General features: G+C 44.6%; 1 protein-coding gene across 1 annotated transcript; it reads left to right on the forward strand.

Annotated features, from left to right (window-relative positions):
• The first annotated feature begins 2,464 nt into the window (after positions 1-2,464).
• LOC101983743 (dehydrogenase/reductase SDR family member 7-like) lies at positions 2,465-18,581 on the forward strand. The gene is made up of 7 exons (XM_005343643.1): positions 2,465-2,591; positions 7,490-7,642; positions 11,242-11,348; positions 11,990-12,229; positions 15,975-16,097; positions 16,716-16,928; positions 18,402-18,581. Exons 1-7 carry the CDS (start codon positions 2,465-2,467, stop codon positions 18,579-18,581), a joined length of 1,143 nt encoding a protein of 380 aa, XP_005343700.1.
• The last annotated feature ends 1,063 nt before the right edge of the window (positions 18,582-19,644 follow it).

Consider the following 19,644-nt stretch of genomic DNA (forward strand, 5'->3'; position numbering starts at 1 on the left):
AGAGAGAGAGAGAGAGAGAGAGAGAGAGAGAGAGAGAGAGAGGAGGAGGAGGGAGGCAAAGCCCCATGTGTACACCAGGAGAGAAAAGCAGGAAGAGAGAGCGAGAGCGATGGCGGGCGAGGTCAGAGGTTAAAAAGGAGTGGGCGTGGCTAGGGCAGGGACCAAAAGAATAACAGTAACTTTCCCTACATCTTGGGTATGGTTTTTTAATAATCCAAGAGATCTCTCCTAGGAGCCAAATGACACAAACAACTGCACTAGAAGGCTTAATGGCCTTTGACACATCAGTGCAAATAACCTGGGCCATTATGGAAGTACCTTTAACCTAATGCAGACACCTTGACACCAGGGAGAAGGCAAGGTTTAAGTACTCCAAGGTCCTAGGTTTAAGTACTGAAGGTCCTCCAAGGTTTAAGTACTGGTCTCTGTTAGACCCTGCCTCCTATTCCTTTGGTTTAGTAGCCCTTGAGAAAGAATGCCCTGCAGGTTTTTGGTGATAATCTGAGAGGAAGTTATTTGGGCACTTAATTTGCATAACAAGTCTTGGCCTAACAATGGGTTTAGAGGTTCCTGGGGGCAGAGAAATCTGAGTTTCACTCTCACAGCTCCGACCTGTCCTTCCACTGCTCCCGAGTACTGTAACAGGGAGGTCACTTTTTCCTTCCCTGCCTTGAGCTAACTTGTTACTAGTAACAGAATAGCTAGAACTGCAGTAAACCAGGAACCCCACTATTTCACGCTTCTCCATCTCTTGTACCCTGGGCTCTAGTGGGGGAAATTACATTGGCTTTGAAAGATCCAGGGGAGCCCCTGTGTCTTGATTATACCCAAACCCAACTCCTTCCTCCAGATAACCTAACATTGGGGTCGTCTGTCTCCCTTCCGTATTCTGGGGGTTTGTTGGTTGGTTGTTGTAGTTTTTAATAACCCACTGCCTTTGACTGCTCTGTTGAGTTACCTCATGCAGCTCTAACGTAAGTAACCAGAACTACAAAGAATTCATGAGTGCAATGATAGCATCACAAATAGAAGGCACAGCTTATTTTTAAGATCCTGAAGATAGAAAAAGAAATGTCTTCTAGCAATGCACTAATTTCACTGAATAACGTATATTTTTTTTTCCCAGTTCATCTAGTTAATAAAATGTTTCTTGTGGGATGGGGGCTGCTGGGAGCATTGGAGCACCTACCCAGTTCTGACCGAGTCCTAGGTTCTGTCTCCTGCAGGGGCAGGGGAATGAGGAGAGAGGAGTGATGGAGGAAGGTCATTGGTTGATTAAATAAAGAAGCTGCTTGACCTGATAGGTTAGAACATAGGTGGGAGGAGCAGACGCTGGGAGGAAGAGGAAGTGAGCTCAGAGACTCGACAGCTCTCCTCGAGGGGGCAGACGCCTCTGACAGACACGAGATGCTCCACTCTTGCGGGCAGAGGCGAGAGCTCTGCTCTCTGAGGCACACGCGATGAAGCTCCGACCCAGGATGGACGTAGGCTAGAATCTTCCCGGTAAGCGCACCTTGGGGTGCGACACATATGATTGGAAATGGGTTAGTCCAGGTGCGAGAGTTAGCCGAGAAAAGGGCTAGAGCTAAAGAGTCAAGCAGTGATTAAAAGAATACAGTGTCCGTGTAATTATTTCGGGTAAAGCTAGCCGGAGGTGGCCGGAGTGGCGGGAAGCAGCCCGACGCTCCTATTACTACAGAGGAGAGCTCTGGGCCTTTAAATTTTGGATATTTGTCTTCCACCAAAATATAGTCAAAGCCTTGAAAAGAATTTACTGGCAAAACAACTCTTAAAGTGATGTTGACAACTGTTTATCACTGAGCCAGTGATAGTAACACTAAGTACTTAGTGTAAGGAATATTTCCTAAGAGAGCTCTCTGACGACGCAGAAATTCCCATTCAAGCCAAATTAAAACAAGCCAAATTAAGAAATATCCAGGTTTAATGGGAGATCCGCGCTCTCGGGTGGCCCCAAGGGGGAAACCGGGAAGCCGCAGAAACGTGACCCCGGGGAGGAAGAAAGGGGGAACGTGTTCTTCTTTTGGGGGATCACTTAAGTACCCTGGGGAGGGGTCCTGACCCCACTCCCAGGGAGGGGTGAGGACCTGGCCTGCTGGGATTTGGAGTCCAGATCAGGCCTGGTGGCTGAGATAGATGCCCAGGACCCGGGGCCTAGGCTCCCAACCTAACACTTAGTCATTTCCTTTTTTTTTTGTTCTTGTTGCAACATTTCTTTTGAAGTCTAATCAGTGTCTGTGCTTGTTTGGAGCCAGCATCCCCCATTCCTAGATCCATAGGCGGTGCCTGCAGTCTAGGACCTAGCCAGTAGTGTGCACCTGACACGCCAGAGACACTCACCCCTCCCACTCTGCCGAGCTCTCTGGGCTGAGCCAGAGCCCAGGACCTATAAACTTAGACTCTGCAGCCTGCTGTCCTCAGGGCTAATTGCCTTCCACTCACTGAGATGATGAGCGGGGAGCTCTGGCTGTGGGCGTTGTGCGCCCTGCTGCTAGCCTTGTGGCTGCTGAACTTCTTGCGCACCGATTCTGACCTGACGCTGCTGTGGGCTGAGTGGCTGGGTCGTCGTCCAGGTGAGGCCCTTCAGAGATCTTCAACTTCAAAGTAACTTCAAAGTGGGAGACTTCTGCTGGGTCCGCCTCCTCCTGGGCCACCTCTGGTTGTTGAAGCCCCAGTGTTGCCAGCCTGGGTTTTGCCCAGGTCAGGGTGAGGGAGGAAGAGATTGAGCAAAGGGAACAATTTGGCATTCTTATGACCTGTTCTGACCTAAAGATGAAAAGTTTTCGCCTTCCAGGCTGGGAAAGCTTGCTAGAGGTTGCCAAACTGCTCCCTAGAGAGAACATCCTTAAGACTTTGCCTAACTGGAATCCCAGCTATCCAAAGCAGTATCAGACACTTTGAGGAGCACTGAACACTGCCCTGCTAAGTTGCCGCCTTGGACAAAGACTCAGTGCCTCTTCATTTCAAAAGTGTTTATCCTAGGCTCCTCATTCTGCAAAGTTTTGAAGTGGTATCTTAGACAGCCCATTCTTTCTCTATTCATGAGTCTAGAAGCTCAATATAAAGGACCCAGGTGGGTTTTGTTTTTCTTTGAAGAAACATTCACACTAGTGGGGATTCCGTCTGTCACCTTTTGGTCCGTGTCTTGCTTCCTATTCGATGGGACTATCCCTGTGAGTTAAACACCTATATTGGGTGACTAAACACGTGCTATGTGCTCTGTAGGCAGTGCGCTCAATGTTCCACAACCCCTGAACTCCTTTTGGTTCAGCACAACTCTAGAAGCAAGTGTGGCTGGCGATGCTTTGCAAACAGGGGAATGACATTCCAGGGAATGAAATGGTATGCTTCCAGGCAGACTTCGGAGTCTAAGAATCCAGTAGAATTTTCACAACAGAGCCCAAAGTGTGTTGTGACATTGGTTTGGAAGTGATGGCTCAGAAGACAATGTTTTCTATGGGTGAAAATTGGCTGGGGGTCCTGGCAGTGGGGCATAAGAGGTCTATAATATATTCTTATCTTCCTTCTTCTCTGCAAAACTCACCCCTACAGGCCAAATTCTTACTACTCGATGTTTTTTTTCCTTTCCTCTTCTCTTCTCTTCTCTTCTCTTCTCTTCTCTTCTCTTCTCTTCTCTTCTCTTCTCTTCTCTTCTCTCCCTTCCCTTCCCTTCCCCCCTCCCCTCTCTCTCTCTCCTGGCATAACTTGTGCAGACTTAGCAGCCAGTGCACAGAAAAGCCTAGGAGGGCAGATGGATGGGCTTGGTGGACTTTTTCTTTCAACTGAAAATACCTGACATCACTTTCTCATTTGATAATAGAACCTTCTCTTGATTAATTCTTTGAATAATAATTTCGACTGCCAAAGACTCATAGGTGTTTCATGTTGGTGGTTTTTGTGTAAACTTGGACTTGGAGAATGAACCAAAATCAATATTTTTATTATGCAATTTTGCAAAGGTCATCCAACTAAAAGTGAAATCCAAAAGAAAAATTGTTGATTAACAGTTACAAGGTCAGTAAAAATGAATTCGTTTTATTAGATATAGCGGCACAAGTCATTTTGAAAAAAGCCCAACAATGTTAATAGCTTTTAAGATTTAACTCAATCTTGAAAGTTAGTTATTCATAAACCTTTATTGACAAAAGAGTAAGTTTCATCAAACTATATATATGAGAGCATGCTTCTATGTACAGGATATAGGCGACTATATCATGTATTTGTGGAATTAAAATTTTATAGGGGGCAGCTTTAGGGGGAAAACGTCTTAAGAAACTCAGGGTGAGATGAAGGTTGAGGAAAACAACAGGAGGAATACAAAAGCAGACACAGACTCCGAAAGCAGCATAGCCTGGAATATGGGCATGCTTTGTGGAGATGTTAAAAGGAAAAACAAAACTTCCTTTCTGTAGGTTATATTGTTGTCTCCTTAAAAATGAATAAAGGCAAAACCACAAAATTCTAGGGTAAACAATGAAAAGTCCAACACTCTCCCACCCTTGACCCTAGGCTCTCAGTGTGCCCTCTAGTGACAGCCTTCATTTCTGCCTCTCTGAAGCCTTCTGGGAAGAGTTTCTACATCCCCAAGCCTGAGTCTCACACGGTGAGACTCCCCTTGCCTTGTTCTAGTGTTGACTGATTTGTTGTCCAGCTGTTGTGCAGTCTGCCTCAGCTGCTGTGAGGGCCTGAGCGAGGAGGATCTGCCACACAAAGAAGACAGTTTCTGTTCAGGTCCTCCTCAGCCTCGTTCTTAGATTCTTTTTGCCTTTTCTTCTTGACAGTCCCTGAGTCTTATGGAGAAGTTTGTTTGTTTGTTTTGTTTTTCTTTTCTAAGCCAGGTTATCAGCTTAACCTCGGACTTGTTATGCATCTGGGGAGGACAATCTTTGAGTTTCTGGTCCTCCTGCCTCCACCTGGAGTGCCGGGATGGTAGGTGTGTGCCACCGCAGCCAGCTCATCAAGTGTTGGGCTTGGCATCAGGGCTGAGGACAGTGCTCAACAAAATTCTACTGGCTGAGCTGTAGCTTGTGCCCTCACCACACTGACTTTTTTAAAGACAGGAACTTCACACCACCATGTATGGTTTGATGCTGCATTGCAGGTAGAGAGAGAGAGAGAGGCCCGCAAGGATGCTAAACCTTCATTTTCCAAAGGAGTAGAGGGGCACAACCTTCTTAGAAAAGACTAACACCCACCTACTTCACTCTAGTTAGTTTTTTCAAATATGTATAAGGTTAACTGACGCTGGGAAAGGCTTCAACATCAAATTCACCTTGCTCTTGCTGCCCATGCGAACAGAAAACCCACACAAACTTAAGGCAAGCCATAATCAGAAGGGAGAACTCCAGGTCTGCCCGGCACGTCTCAGTACCAAGGTCGGTGAAGCTTCATGCTCCCGTATAGCACCCAGTGCAGAGTCTCCAAAGAAACAATTCTTCATGGTTTAAATGGTCTCAAAACAATTTCTTGGCCTCTATTGACTAACCCAGACATAGCAAAGGCTTTGCTGAAACATTTCTCTCAAAGCCAGACACAAAGGCTTTACTCCACATTTCCCTTAGAGCTGGACACAAAGGCTTTTCTTTTTTTTTAATTTTTAATTTTTTTTTAAATATTTATTTACTTATTATGTATACAATATTCTGTCTGTGTGTATGTCTGCAGGCCAGAAGAGGGCACCAGACCTCATTACAGATGGTTGTGAGCCACCATGTGGTTGCCGGGAATTGAACTCAGGACCTTTGGAAGAGCAGGCAATGCTCTTAACCACTGAGCCATCTCTCCAGCCGCCTAATTTTTAATTTTTTATTCAAAAAAAAATTTCTGCCTCCTCCCAGCTTCCCATTTCCCTTCCCCTCCTCCCGCCCCTCTCCCCCTTCCCCCACTTCTCTCCACCTCCCTCTCCGGTCGGAAGAGCAGTCAGGGTTCCCTGCCCTGTGGAAAGTCCAAGGTCCTCCCCCCTCCACCCAGGTTTAGGAAGGTAAACATCCAAACTGGCTAGGCTCCCACAAAGCCAGAACACTGCAGGGAAGCACATATCTTAGTTAAGGGAGCCACCTTAGGGTTGGCAAGAGACTTGAACCTAGAGTGGCTCCCAGGTGCCCAGGGCGATGTCCCCAGTTAGTTCCTTGGGCAACTGAGAAGAGGGAACCTGAAATGGCCCTATCCTATAGCAATACTGACGAATATCTTGCATATCACCATAGAACCTTCATCTGGTGATGGATGGAGATAGAGACAGAGACCCACACTGGAGCACCGGACTGAGCTCCCAAGGTCCAAATGAGGAGCAGAAGAAGGGAGAACATGAGCAAGAAAGTCAGGACCACGAGGGGTGCACCCACCCACTGAGACAGTGGGGCTGATCTATTGGGAGCTCACCAAGGCCAGCTGGACTGGGACTGAAAAACATGGGATGAAACCGGACTCTCTGAACATGGAGGACAATGAGGGCTGATGAGAAGCCAAGGACAATGGCATGGGGTTTTGATCCCACAAAGGCTTTTCTTACACATCACTGCAACTCTGGGCTAAGTTTCAGAAGGACGCTGACAATCATCTTCCCCAGTACCACCTCCCGCCTTCTGTGTGGCCACTGTATTATTTGAGCAGTCTTTATAGGGATGGAAAGGCTTGGGGACCACGGTTCACATTTCTATCCTATACAATGCATCTTGTACTACATTCTTCTAAGATGACAGTACCTACATTAGGGGGAGCATGTTTATAATATGATATTACCTGAAAGACATTAGATACGAGTAACAAAATAAGAAAATTCTATGTTCAAGTGCAGGATGCTCATAGCATACCATTGACCAGAATGTGGTAAATCCAGAACTTTACCAACAAATCCACCACAAAAAAAAAATTAGACTCATAGAACTGAAAACTAGATGGAACCCAATCATTTAATCTGAATCTCCCCTTTAAAGGGTAAGACAATCGAGTCCAGGCGATTGGTTTCTATTTCGCAACTTTAATTTTCTTTATCAAATACACAGATAAGTAGATAAACGGAGTGTTAGTCAAATGAAACAATCGGAGTCAGAATAAAGTCTGGAAAATTTACCAAGAATTTTGACATAGACAAATATTGGATGGATAGAAAACAAACTTGCCCTTTTTAAGAAATTGTAGGAGATTTGAAATTTAAGTTACGCATAATAGGTTGTCTTGTTTAAAGACATGGTTTAAAGTTTATTTACTCTTTTTTGCTTGTTTTTGTTTTTTGAGGTGGGTTTCATCCACACATAGCCCTGGCTATTCTGAAACTTATTATGTAGACCCAGCTGGCCTCAAACTCACAGAGCCCCAGCTGCTTCTGCCTCCCGAGTGCCAAGGTTAAAAAAGGTGTGCACCAGCCCGCCCGGCTAGTTTATTTATTCTTTATTTATGTTTTGCTTCTCTTTGATATATGAATATCACTATTCCACACATATTCCTGACAATGCTCCTCCTTCCTCCGCAGAACAGGTGCTGACTGGCAAGGTGGTGTGGGTGACAGGAGCATCCAGTGGCATTGGTGAGGAGCTGGCTCTCCAGTTATCTAAACTTGGGGTGTCACTGGTGCTGTCAGCCCGCAGGGCGCAGGAGCTGGAGCGGGTGAAGAGAAGGTGCCTGGGTGAGTCAATTCCCCACAGCAGCCGTGCATCCTAGAAGTGAGGGGAGGTGGGACTGTCCTGTGCAGCTCCGCTGACTCCTGGGCTTCCTTGGCACTGCTCTGCCTTCTCTTCTGTCACCTCTTAAGCAGTTGTGCTTGCTAGGAGTTCCCTTCTTTTTGGCTACCGTTCTACTCTCAGTTTTGCACAGATTTCCACCTTAGGTAGGATGGCCAGTTCTCCCAATGCCTGTTCAGGATCAAATGACTTAGAACTTGCTTGAGGGGAAAAACAGGTTGTCTCTCTTATCCATAACACGGAGAGTCAGTCTCTCTCTCTCTCTCTCTCTCTCTCTCTCTCTCATTGAATAATTTTCTTTCTCTCTCTTTCCTTTTTCTTTTTTGAGACAGGATTTCTCTGTGTAACAGCCCTGGCTATCCTGGAACTTGCTTTGTAGACCAGGCTGGCATCGAATTCACTGAGATCCGCCTGTCTCTGTCTTGCAAGTGCTGGGACTAAAGGTGTGCGCTGCCATTGCCTGGCCAAATAGATTTTTTATATCATTAATTTTTTTTATTTCAGACCTTTCCCCTCCCCCACAAATTCTTATTTTTGATCTCTTGATCATGTTTTGGATGTTGTGTGTTTTTAAATTGATGTTTGAATGTGGTACTGTCCCCACCTTTGCTTTTATTCTTCACTTTTTCTTTCTTCCACTCGACCTAGTCTATTGAGAATTCATTCTGCAATGTGCTTTTTCTTGGCTTAACAGACATTCATTTTTGACATTTACCCCTTTTTTTTTTCAGCATCTCAATTTTTTTGCTGAGATTCTTACCTTGCTGCTGTCTTTTGCTTCTCTATTGCTGACTTTATATATGATAGTATTATTTTAAAAAGTTTATAAATGGCAGAATTAGGTAAATGTAAGAAGAGGAATCCAAAGAAAATATAACGCTTACTTTTACAAAAATGAAATATTGAAGTTGGAGAGATAGCTCAGCAGTTAAGAACACTGGCTACTCTTCCAAAGGACCCAGGTTCAATTCCCAGCAATCACATGGCAGCCCACAGTTGTTTGTAATCAAAGTGGATTTGACACCCTCATAGAAACATAAATGCAGACAAAACACCAATGCACATAAAATAAAAATAAATAAAAAAGATACTCTGTTCTTCCACAATAAAAGAACAAAGAAAATATTGAAAGTACTAAATGTATAGTGATTTAAAAAAAAAGAAAAAGAAAAGAAGCAAACACACAAGGGTAAAAAAGATGATGTGGTGGTTTGAAAGAAAATGACTCCTAAAGAAAGTGGCACTATTAGGAGGTGTGGCCTTGTTTGAGTAGGTGTGGCCTTGTTGGAAAAAGTGTGTTACTGTGGAAGTGGGCTTTGAGGTCTCCTATGCTCAAGTCATGCCTGTAGAAAGAACAGTGGGCTGCGTTCCAGCTGCCCAGCTCACAGCCACCTGGCTAGCTTTACCCGAAATAATTACACAGAAACTATATTCTTTTAAACACTGCCTGGCCCATTAGCTCTAGCCTCTTACTGGCTAACTCCCACATCTTGATTAACCCATTTCTATTAATGTGTGTAGCACCACGAGGTGGTGGCTTACCGGGAAAGATTCAGCATGTTGGACCTGGCGGCTGCTTCCATGGCGTCTGACCCAGAGAGGAGAGACATGGCGATTGCCTCACTTCCCTCTTCCTCCCAGCATTCTGTTCTGTCTACTCCACCCATCTAAGGGCTGGCCTATCAAATGGCCAAGGCAGTTTCTTTATTAACCAATGAAATCAACACAAAACAGAAGACCCTCCCACATCACATGCCCAGGGAGACAGACCACTTCCCATTGCCTATGCAAGATGTAGAACTGTCGGCTACCCCTCCAGCACATCTGCCTCATTCTGCTGTGTTCCTCCATCACAGTAATGGACATCTGAACTTCAATCCTCCCAGTTAAATGTCTTCCTTTATAAAAGTTGCCTCGGTCATGGTCTCTTCACAGCAATAGAAACCCCAACTAAGACAGATGGGGTATGGGATATCTCTTTCCCTGGTCCTCTAGAGTTCACTCTGCTAGATGCAGGGAAGGGACAGAATCTTTTTTTTTTAATTTATTTATTTATTAAGGATTTTTGCCTCCTCCCCGCCACCGCCTCCCATTTCCCTCCCCCTCCCCCATCAAGTCCCTCTCCCTCATCAGCTTGAAGAGTAATCAGGGTTCCCTGACCTGTGGGAAGTCCAAGGACCGCCCACCTCCATCCAGGTTTAGTAAGTTGAGCATCCAAACTGCCTAGGCTCCCCCAAAGCCAGTATGTGCAGTAGGATCAAAAACCCATTGCCATTGTTCTTGAGTTCTCATTAGTCCTCATTGTCTGCTATGTTCAGCGAGTCCGGTTTTATCCCATGCTTCTTCAGACCCAGGCCAGCTGGCCTTGGTGAATTCCCGATAGAACATCCCCATTGTCTCAGTGTATGGGTGTACCCCTCGTGGTCCTGAGTTCCTTGCTCCTGCTCCCTCTCCTTCTGCTCCTGATTTGGACCTTGAGATTTCTGTCCGGTGCTCCAATTTGGGTCCCAAGGGACAGAATCTTAAAGATGGAATCTCTCGTCTTTCCTATCAACTAGGCTGGTGCTGATCACAGGTCATGTGGCAGATGTCTAACAGAACTTCATTCCATGTGGACACTTCTCTCTTCATACCAGGGACATATCTGTGAGCCGGCAGCTGGTCCCATGCTTCACAGTCTGTTCTCCTTGGAGTGGCTTCGTATACAGGATGTGACTCCTGCCTTGGGTGGTGCTTGGCGGGAACGGACCAGAACACTGAGTGGCATCTGTCCAGAAAGTCTAGCTTCCATGCTTCTTTGATCACTTCCTTAAAGGCTTGGGAGGCAGCTCTGTGGTGGAACACCCGCATAGCGTGAGGGAAGCCCTAGTCAGTCTCTAATTCTGCTAAATAGCCACATCCACTTCTCAGTTTACATGTGATTAGGCAGAGAGGCTCTGAATGTTTACCTGATCTGAATGTAACTCACTGGCGTTGGAACTGTGTGAAAGAGCAACTAAGCGTCGGGGTGGGATGAAAATTTAGCACTGTGGTAAAGTGGCTCCTGCCTGGTATGAAGTTCTGGGTTCAGCTGCCAGACCAAAGAAGACAGAAGAATAGCAACGGCACTTGGTGAGCATATTTCAAAAACAAACATACTCTATACTTCTAAATATGCTGTGGTGTTTTTTTTTTTTTGTTGTTTTGTTTTGTTTTTGCTGTAGGATACCCTTTATTTTGACAGAGTTCTCTTACAAGTTCATTCTTTTTTTTAAAATTATTATTATTTATTTATTATGTATACAATATTCTGTCTGTGTGTATGTCTGCAGGCCAGAAGAGGGCACCAGACCTCATTCCAGATGGTTGTGAGCCACCATGTGGTCACCGGGAATTGAACTCAGGACCTTTGGAAGAGCAGGCAATGCTCTTAACCACTGAGCCATCTCCAGTCCACAAGTTCATTCTTTTTGGGAGGTTCAGGGATAGACCTGGAGAGCAGGAAAGAACTTAATTGAATTGTAGCACAGATTTCTCACCAAAGTGTTGATGTGTTTTAATCTAGAGAATGGCAACGTAAAAGAAAAAGATATACTGGTTTTGCCCCTTGACCTGGCTGACAGAAGTTCCCATGACATGGCTACGAGAACAGTTCTCCAGGAGTTTGGTAGAGTAAGTAGCAGCAGGTTTTGTTGATAGAGTATACATTATACAGCTTTCCCCAGCTTGGTTAAAACTGCCGAAGAGATTCTTGTCTGTGGTGTCATTCACAGAGATCCAGGCCCATGGGATGCATTAGCGGGGCAGATCTGTTACTTGAACCTCTTGACCGCTGGGTCTTGGACTTTGGTCATTAGTATTTTGCTTACCTTTTAAATTTTCAGTTCCTACTGTAGGCAAAAGGGCTAAGCATTCACCACAACTTTGATATTTATGAATCTTGCTCTCTCTTGTGAAATATTATTACTTAAACTGAATAGGTGAATTGTGTTGATTTTTTTCTTCTTGTTTTGTTTGCTTGTCTTTTGTTTTGTTTCAAGACAGGATCTCAGTATACAGCTCACCAAGAACACACCGTGTAAACCAGGCTGGCCTTGAACTCACAGAGCTCTGCCTGCCTCTGCCTCCCAAGTGCTGGGATTTAAGGCTTGAGTCACTACCCCTGGCTTGATTTTATCCTTCTGTTGTTGGTTTTAGAAAGGTAACATGGCTGTACTGATTCACCAGAATAACAGCACTCCTCACTAGGAGTTCCGTCGGTCCATTCCAAGACCATCTCTAAAAAAGCCCTCTTTCTGATTTGATTTAACTAGATCGATATTCTGATCAACAATGGTGGAAAAGCACAGGGTTCCTTTGTGGTCGATACCAACATGGATGTCTTCAAAGAGATACTAGAGGTGAACTACTTGGGGACAGTGTCCTTAACCAAGTGTGTTCTACCTCACTTGATGAAGAGAAAGCAAGGAAAGATCGTGGTTATGAATAGCATTGCGGGAATTTTACCCATACCCCTTTGCAGTGCGTACGTGGCCAGCAAGCACGCGCTTCGGGTAAGGCTCCTGAACCCAACTCCTTTAGCATTGCCCACGAGGCGCACGGGGAACTGTCCATCAGTGGATGAGGTCAGCCAGTGAGGTGTGGCACTAAGGGGCCACATAAAGAGAAGAACTTTGAGAGGAATGCACCAGTAAATGACCAAAAATATTTGAGCGGCACGTGCTTATTGCTTATTTAGCAGATTTCCAATGTGTGCTCACATGATGCTGCACTCCAAGGATAGATTATTTCTGCTCTAGCAGGCATATACGGCCTATTGCCTGAGCTCTTTCTCTGCCATATTTTCAACTACGAGGCAACTCTCTCTTTGCTGGTCTCATTCTGGATGCATGACTACTGAATGATTGGTTCTGGACTCCATATTCCTCCTAGGGAAACGTGGACTCCATTCATTCTGGTTTCATGGAAAGAAGGAAAATTTGATCAAGGCAAAGACTAGGAGAAAAACCTGACCTGTTTTACCTTAGCAGTAATAAATATTAAAACAGAACGATTCTTACGTTGGTTTAATAGTAAAACTAAAGACATAATAAGGTCAGCGATTGAGGAAACATTAAAATTTAATTCATCCTATTGAAAGTGAATCCCTCCCCCTCCTTTTTGTTATTGAGTCAGGATCTCGTTTAGCACACGTTAGCCTTAAACTCTCTGTATCCGAGGCTGGCCTTAAACTACTGGTCCTTCTGCCTTCAGCTCCCAAGTGCTGGGATTACAGGCATAGGTCAGCGCACATGGCTGGAAACTAAGTTTTGATGGAATATATTACTATTGGAATTGTGTGATGCAGTGGTTCAGATCACCGTTGTCCCATAGAAATTGGAGCTGTGGTCCAATAGGACCTTTCTCTGCCTGTTGGGTGTGGACAGGTGCATACTGATGAAGGGCTGCAGTTCAGATGCTCTCCTCAGATCTAGTAAAGGACTGCCAATCAGCCTCCCATAGAGAGAGGCACACTTGAGGCAGACAGATGTGAGATAGTGTACCTCCCATCTGTCGGGACCCAGGCTTAGAAGACATGTAGAATGCCTTTTGTAAAACAAAAAACAAAACAACAGAGAGAGAGAGATTGAGAGAGAGAGAGAGAGAGAGAGAGAGAGAGAGAGAGAGAGAAAGAAGAGTTGCCTCACCTGTTCCCAAGGCTCCGTTTTAATTGGATTTAATAAGCTGGCAAAATGTGCCTGGTTGATGGGTCCATGAGATGGCGTAGAAGATAAAAGCACTTGCCCTGCAGGCTTGGGTCATCGGAGTTTGGAGTTTAGATCCTCAGTGCCCAAGGTGGAAGGAAAGAACCAGTGACTCCAAGCTGCTCTCTGATCTCCGGAATCACGTGGAAGCACAGACACGCATGTGAATGCATGTGCGAGCGCGTGTATGTGCGCGCGTGTACACACACACACAAATAATCATATGTCCAATTTTTTGAAAATGTGGCTGATTTACGATTTTGTTACTTATAACAGCAATTTAGATGAACATTGAGGTGAGTAGGCGTGTGAAAAGCAGGTTTCCTTCTCAGTTCCCAGTAAGTTTTAGAGTGACTTTAATCACTGGAATTTATATGCTATCCCTGGTGTGGTTAATACAAAGAGAGGGCTCAGTGCTCCAGGCTTGGCAGATTGATGTCCCTTTCTTTTGCTACAGACCAGCAGAGGCTAAAGGTAGGGGAGTTTTCCCTACTCTCACAGGTATTTTGTTTAGGCCCACCCTTGGGTCATCAGTCTCTGACTGCAGGACCCTTCACCATCCCTGAGCTGTGTGGTGTAGGGAGCTCAGAGCTTTTAATGTTGCTGAATCAGATATGGATGCACTTTTGGTGAAGAGACATAGAGTGGACTAGGAGTTCGTGTTCAGTATAGTTAAGAATGACATATGCCTTTGTGCTTCTGCTTGCTTCAGCTAAAAGCGCCTTCCCTTTAACCTTGTAAAGCAGACACTTGGAAACATCCAGAACCTCTTGAAACCTTTTCCGGCTTCACTTCACATACCTAACCACAAGGAAGCTGGCCGGAACTGCCAAGGCCACTCAGAGAAGGTCGCGTAGCCCACACTTGGAATCCAACAACATGGCAACCGTTAAAGTAACCAGTGCTGAGAAACCTATCAGTTCGGGTGGGAATCTATAAGCCAGGGCCCAGTCTCTCTGAAGATCAAGCTGAGTTCTCCAGCTCCCATTCCCCCTGCCCCGCCCCCGCCTGCACCCCGCCCCCGCCTGCACCCCGCCCCCGCCTGCACCCCGCCCCACGCTGGCCAGCCCCCCACGTGCACCTGCAGCCCCAACTGCTGCGTGCGTTCTCCAGAACCTGCTTTCCCAAACATCTTGAGTAAAGAACTTAGGCATTTCACTAGCTGGCCTGGTGTTAAAACTGCCGTCTGGGAATATTTCCTACCTTAGAACTGTGAGGAAAAACAGATTGCTGGTTATTCATAGTTGGTTTACAGTCTCCAGTATCGTTAAGTCTGGAAGGTCTAGCTAGCTATTCTTTTTTACAGTATAATATATATGTAGTCCCCATTTCTCCCAGTGACTCCTCCAAGATCATTTCCACCCTCCCCCCAATTTTCTGTATTTCCTCTCTCTCTCTCTCTCTCTCTCTCTCCTTTCCTCTTTTTCTTTCTCTCCTTTTCTCTCTCTCTCTCCCTCCTTCCCTCCCTCCTTCCTTCCCTTTCTTTCCTTCTTTCTTTCTCGCTAACTTCAATTACGCCTTTAATCCCAACACTTGGGAGGCAGAAGTAGGTGGATCTCTGTGAGTCTGAGGCCAGCTTGGTCTACAGAGCTAGTTCCAGGACAGCCAAGGCTGCACAAGGAAACCCTGTCTTGGAAAATCCAAAGCAAATAAACAAAACTAAAACAAAACCAAAACACCCCAAAATATGTATTGGTGTGTTTTGCCTGAATGTATGTCTATGGGCCAGGTGTGTGTCTGGTGCTTGCAGAGGCCAAAAGAGGGTGCCAGAGTCTTTGGACTGGAGTTATATAGATGGTTGTGAGGTGTTATATAGATGGATGTGGGTGTTGGGAATCCAACCAGGATCCTCTGGAAGAGTAGCTAGTACTCTTAACCACTGAACTGTCTGTCCAGCCCCTAAAGATATAAATTTAGAGGGCAATTTGATATTATGTTCATATAGCAAAATACTAATAGTGGGTTAGTTCCTGGTCTAGCTTCTTTTAAAGGTCAGTCCAAAGACAATCACATTGTAATCGTGACTAGCTGTGCACTATCCATCAGGCAAAATTTACTTCATGGAAATTAATTAATCAGTTAAAATGGTAATATAAAATTTAAAAATGGATTGGATTTATCTATGGTAGTTATTGTAAAGTTCCACTCCTTTTTTTTAAAGCCACATTAAAAAAAAAAAATCCATCCGGGAAATGAAGAGCTGCCCCTCTACTCCTACCAGAGGTCCTCTGTAAAACATAAACATTTTTGGAGTGGGAAAATGAAGATTGTTATGAGGAGGTAGAAACAGGGGTCTCTAGAGCAAAGTCTGGTGTCTGCTCTGAGCTTGTCTGCCGTAGAAGCACTGATGTCAAAGGCTACTGCTAGCATCCACTGAACCCCCGGGGTCTGGCGAGATCTGAGAGTACTGCTTTTGCTGTTACAGCCCGTGGCCTGTGTGTGTGCTATCTGTCCTTCATTCAAGCATTTTAGAGCACAGTTCCTCGAGTCATGAGACAATGAAATGAGACCTATATCTGTGTCTAATTTCCTTTTTCTTTTTATTGCCTGTTAGGGGTTTTTAAATACCCTCCAAAGTGAACTTTATAACTACCCGGATATAAAGGTGTCTACCATTTGCCCAGGACCTGTGCATTCGAATATTTACAAAAATTCTTTTACTTCAGTAGTCACTAAGGTAAATGTTTTCGGTTGAAAAATAGTTGGAATGTTTTACTTCTTATTCCACAGTGTTGAATCATACAGGTTATGGTTTCTGTCGGAAGGAATTACTAATTAGCCGCATAGCTTAACCCCAATTGTTGAGACGTTCTGAATTTAGCTGCCAATGTTTGGCAATCAATTTTTCTAGTACTAATAAAACTGCATGGTATCAGTTCTAAAGCTGTCCACCCTGTCCACCCACTGTTGTGCAATAACTCCATAGTTGGGAACAAAATCCCTTTTATCATCTTCTGTCTCACCACAGGTGGGTGAGACTTCATTTTTGTGGGATTTTCGTGTGCCTTTTGAGGTAATAACAACCATTAGGCCCCATAGTAAAGAAAATGGAAGGCTTTGACCTTTTGATTAGCCAGCGCAATCTCAACCAGCCTGGCTGTGATTCCTATGAGGGATGGTGGGATGTCATGGAAACCCATGACTCCTGCTAACGTCCGGAAGAGACTTGTACCAGGGGCAAGGCTCCAGACTGCATGGACCCCACTGGCACCCGCCCTTGGCTCCTTCTTAACACAACATTTCTGTAAAAATAGATTAATAAATCTCCAGCATTCACTTTATTTTGACCTTTTAGACCGCAGAGGATAATGTGCTTGTTTCCAAGATGGAAACGAGCCGCTGTGTCCGGCTGGTACTAATCTCCATGGCGAATGATTTGAATGAAGTCTGGATAGCTAAGCAGCCTGGCTTGTTTGGTCTGTATCTGTGGCAGTATGTGCCGCTCAGGGACCGGTTATTTTCAAGGATGACGTGGAAGAAAATCACTAAAGCCTTGGATATTGATATGGTAAGTGACTTCCTTTGTTTCTAAGTGTGTGTGTTCATCTTGCATGGAAACACAAAGTCTTCAAAGGCTTTAGAATAGTTTTTAACTAACTTCCAGACCAGCTCACAATACAAATACCCAAACCACATAAGAGCATTCTATGCCCACACGTGGTTTTCCATCAGTTGCCACTGGTCTAGGCTACAAGGTTTCACATGGCGAGCAAAGGCCGCCCTGCTTTCTTCTATACTTACTACTTGAGAAAGCAAGTCTCGGAAAACATCCCTCTCCACTCCCTCCCATACGTAGTCTCCCCATCTTGGCTCAGTCATCACTTCCTCCAAGGGATACTTTTCCCTCCCTGTCTCTTCTCCTGGGAGAGGTGCCTCAGCCCCGAAATTCCCATCTTCAGAACAGCCCACTACACTAAGACAGTTACACACACACACACACACACACACACACACACACACACACACACACACTGTGCAGTCCTTGTTTTTCCCGTCTCAGCCCTGAAGCATTCTGCTCATGTCAGACGTGTAGGCAACAGGGCTAATTGCCCCTTCTTTCCACATCATGCCTGCAACACTCAGAGGGGAATAGTAACTGTTACTTAAAAGAAAGGAGTTTTATGGATACGCATCACAGTGAATGTAATGAGGTAAGCTTATTGCAGTTATACATAAGAAAGGCTGTCGTGGGTTGTTTTCATTATTCCCTCTGTATGCTTTGATACAAGCATTTAAAAACATTTTTAAGTTTATATGCTTGTATATTTGTGTGTGTGTATTTGTTACATGTCTGTGAATGCCTGTGAAGGCCGGAAGAGAGTGTCAGAACCCTGGGAATGGTTGTGGGTCTCCTGATTCAGGTGCTAGGATCCAAACACAGGTTCTCTGGAAGAGCAGCAAGTGCTCTTAACTGTCAAGCTAGCTCTTGTTGTTACAAACCACTAAAAGTCTTAGCTACTACATAGCTGGGTACGGTGTTACATCCCTTTAATTTCAGCACTTGGGATGGATCTCTGTCAATTTGAAGCCAGCCTGATCTATGTAAACTAGTTTGTTCTATACAGTGGGTTGTGAGTTCTGGTATAGCCAGGGTTACTTAATAAAGAAACCCATCCAAAACAAACAAAACAAAGCAAACAGAAAAACAACAGCAGCAGCAGCAGCAACAACAAAAACCAGATAAATAGCAGTCTGAAATAAGGCCATAATTTACAGAGTATGTAATCCACCAGAAATTAAGCAGGCTTCTCTATTTTTTAAACAGTCAATTACTTCTACCTTTCTATGTTGTAAAAATGAATCAGGCGAGGGAGAGCCAAGAGAAAACTTTTACAAAGTGCTTAAGGACACTAATATTATAAAACATTTGCATAGTGTCCTAAAATGTAGAGGTTGAAATGTCATGAGTCATTCTGGGTCTTGGTGATGTGAGCTGGTTCTAAGACAGACTTCATGGAAAGATGTCTGTGTTTTAAATCAGGGTGGCTTAGGGAGCATCTTGGAACTCAGTGACAGAGCAGCCCTGGGAGGGAAAGATTCTGTACAAGAGGAAGCTCGGTACTTTGGGTCAGAGCTGGACCTGGTGCTGAAAGATCTGGGTTCAAATACCAGGTCTAAGCTACGTTCCTATGGCTTTAAGCAGGTAGCCCCTCTGACTTAAGTGGCTCATCCACACAATAGGTAGGAGGTGGCAATAGCAAGTCATGGGTTGTTATGGGCATTAGGTAAGAACAGAAGGGCAGAGGCACTTCTTAAGCACAGCCCGAGTGTCTCGGGGCTGCTGTCCCTTTATTCTCCATTCCAAGCTGAGAAGGCAGGTGGTTCGATTGTTTCTCTGTTGTGACCCTTATGAATGGTGACAAGAAGAGGGGAGTGTCATATTGTTTCATTGTCTTGGTTTCAATTCCTTCCAGCATGTGGCCTGATATGATTTAGGTATGGTTTATCCTCCAAACATTTGTCCCCATGCTGAACCTCCATTAAGAGGCAGAGCCTGATACAAGGCCATGGAGGCATCACTCTTAAAATGGGTTAATGTTTTCCCCCCGGGCTCTGGTAGTTCTAGGGAGAGTAAGTTCTCATACGGCATAGCTACCTAACATGCCTGTTTTTTTTTCATTTCTCTACAGAATAAATTAAATGCCAGTCATCATATGAGACCAAGCGAATAAGGCTGCCTAATCTTGCACTTTTAGCTATCAAGTTGGTGAGATGAAAAACTGATTTTCCTACAAGCACAGGAATGGACTAATATATAACTGATCATCATGTTCCATCATTCCCAGTTAGGAGAAATTAGCAGACTGTTCATACAACTCTTCTTGATACCAGTTAATATTGTCAGTGCTTCATGGTAAGGCAGAGAAAGAAGACATCAAAGAGACTGACCATCAGAGGGAGACAGGGACCAAGCATGGTACTTTCCGGTGCACAGTCTTTCAGAAAGGGGCATGTCAACATTTTGTGATATTTACAGAGAATTTTTCTATAAAAGATAAACATCACACAGAGCACTTTGCCTTGCGTTTCAAAGCAAGTAAAACAGTGATTTCAAAGGTTATGGTCTTTTCTTCACCAGATCAGCTCTTTTTCTTGGATAAATTAAAAACATTTGTTTTATGTATAGCATTACCAGAAACATATTAAATAGTACTATAATAGAATGATTTTGGTCTTTTTTTTTTTTTTTTTTTTTTTGGTTTTTCGAGACAGGGTTTCTCTGT

This window comes from Microtus ochrogaster, chromosome 1 (assembly GCF_000317375.1).
Source record: "Microtus ochrogaster isolate Prairie Vole_2 chromosome 1, MicOch1.0, whole genome shotgun sequence".
NCBI lineage: Eukaryota > Metazoa > Chordata > Mammalia > Rodentia > Cricetidae > Microtus > Microtus ochrogaster.

Excerpts from the sequence above, each read along its gene's own strand:
- LOC101983743 (XM_005343643.1), top strand. The coding sequence starts at position 2,465 with ATGATGAGCGGGGAGCTCTGGCTGTGGGCGTTGTGCGCCCTGCTGCTA. Across the intron at positions 2,592-7,489 it reads GTGGCTGGGTCGTCGTCCAG|AACAGGTGCTGACTGGCAAG; the intron begins GTGAGGCCCTTC and ends CTTCCTCCGCAG. Across the intron at positions 16,929-18,401 it reads AAGCCTTGGATATTGATATG|GGTGGCTTAGGGAGCATCTT; the intron begins GTAAGTGACTTC and ends GTTTTAAATCAG.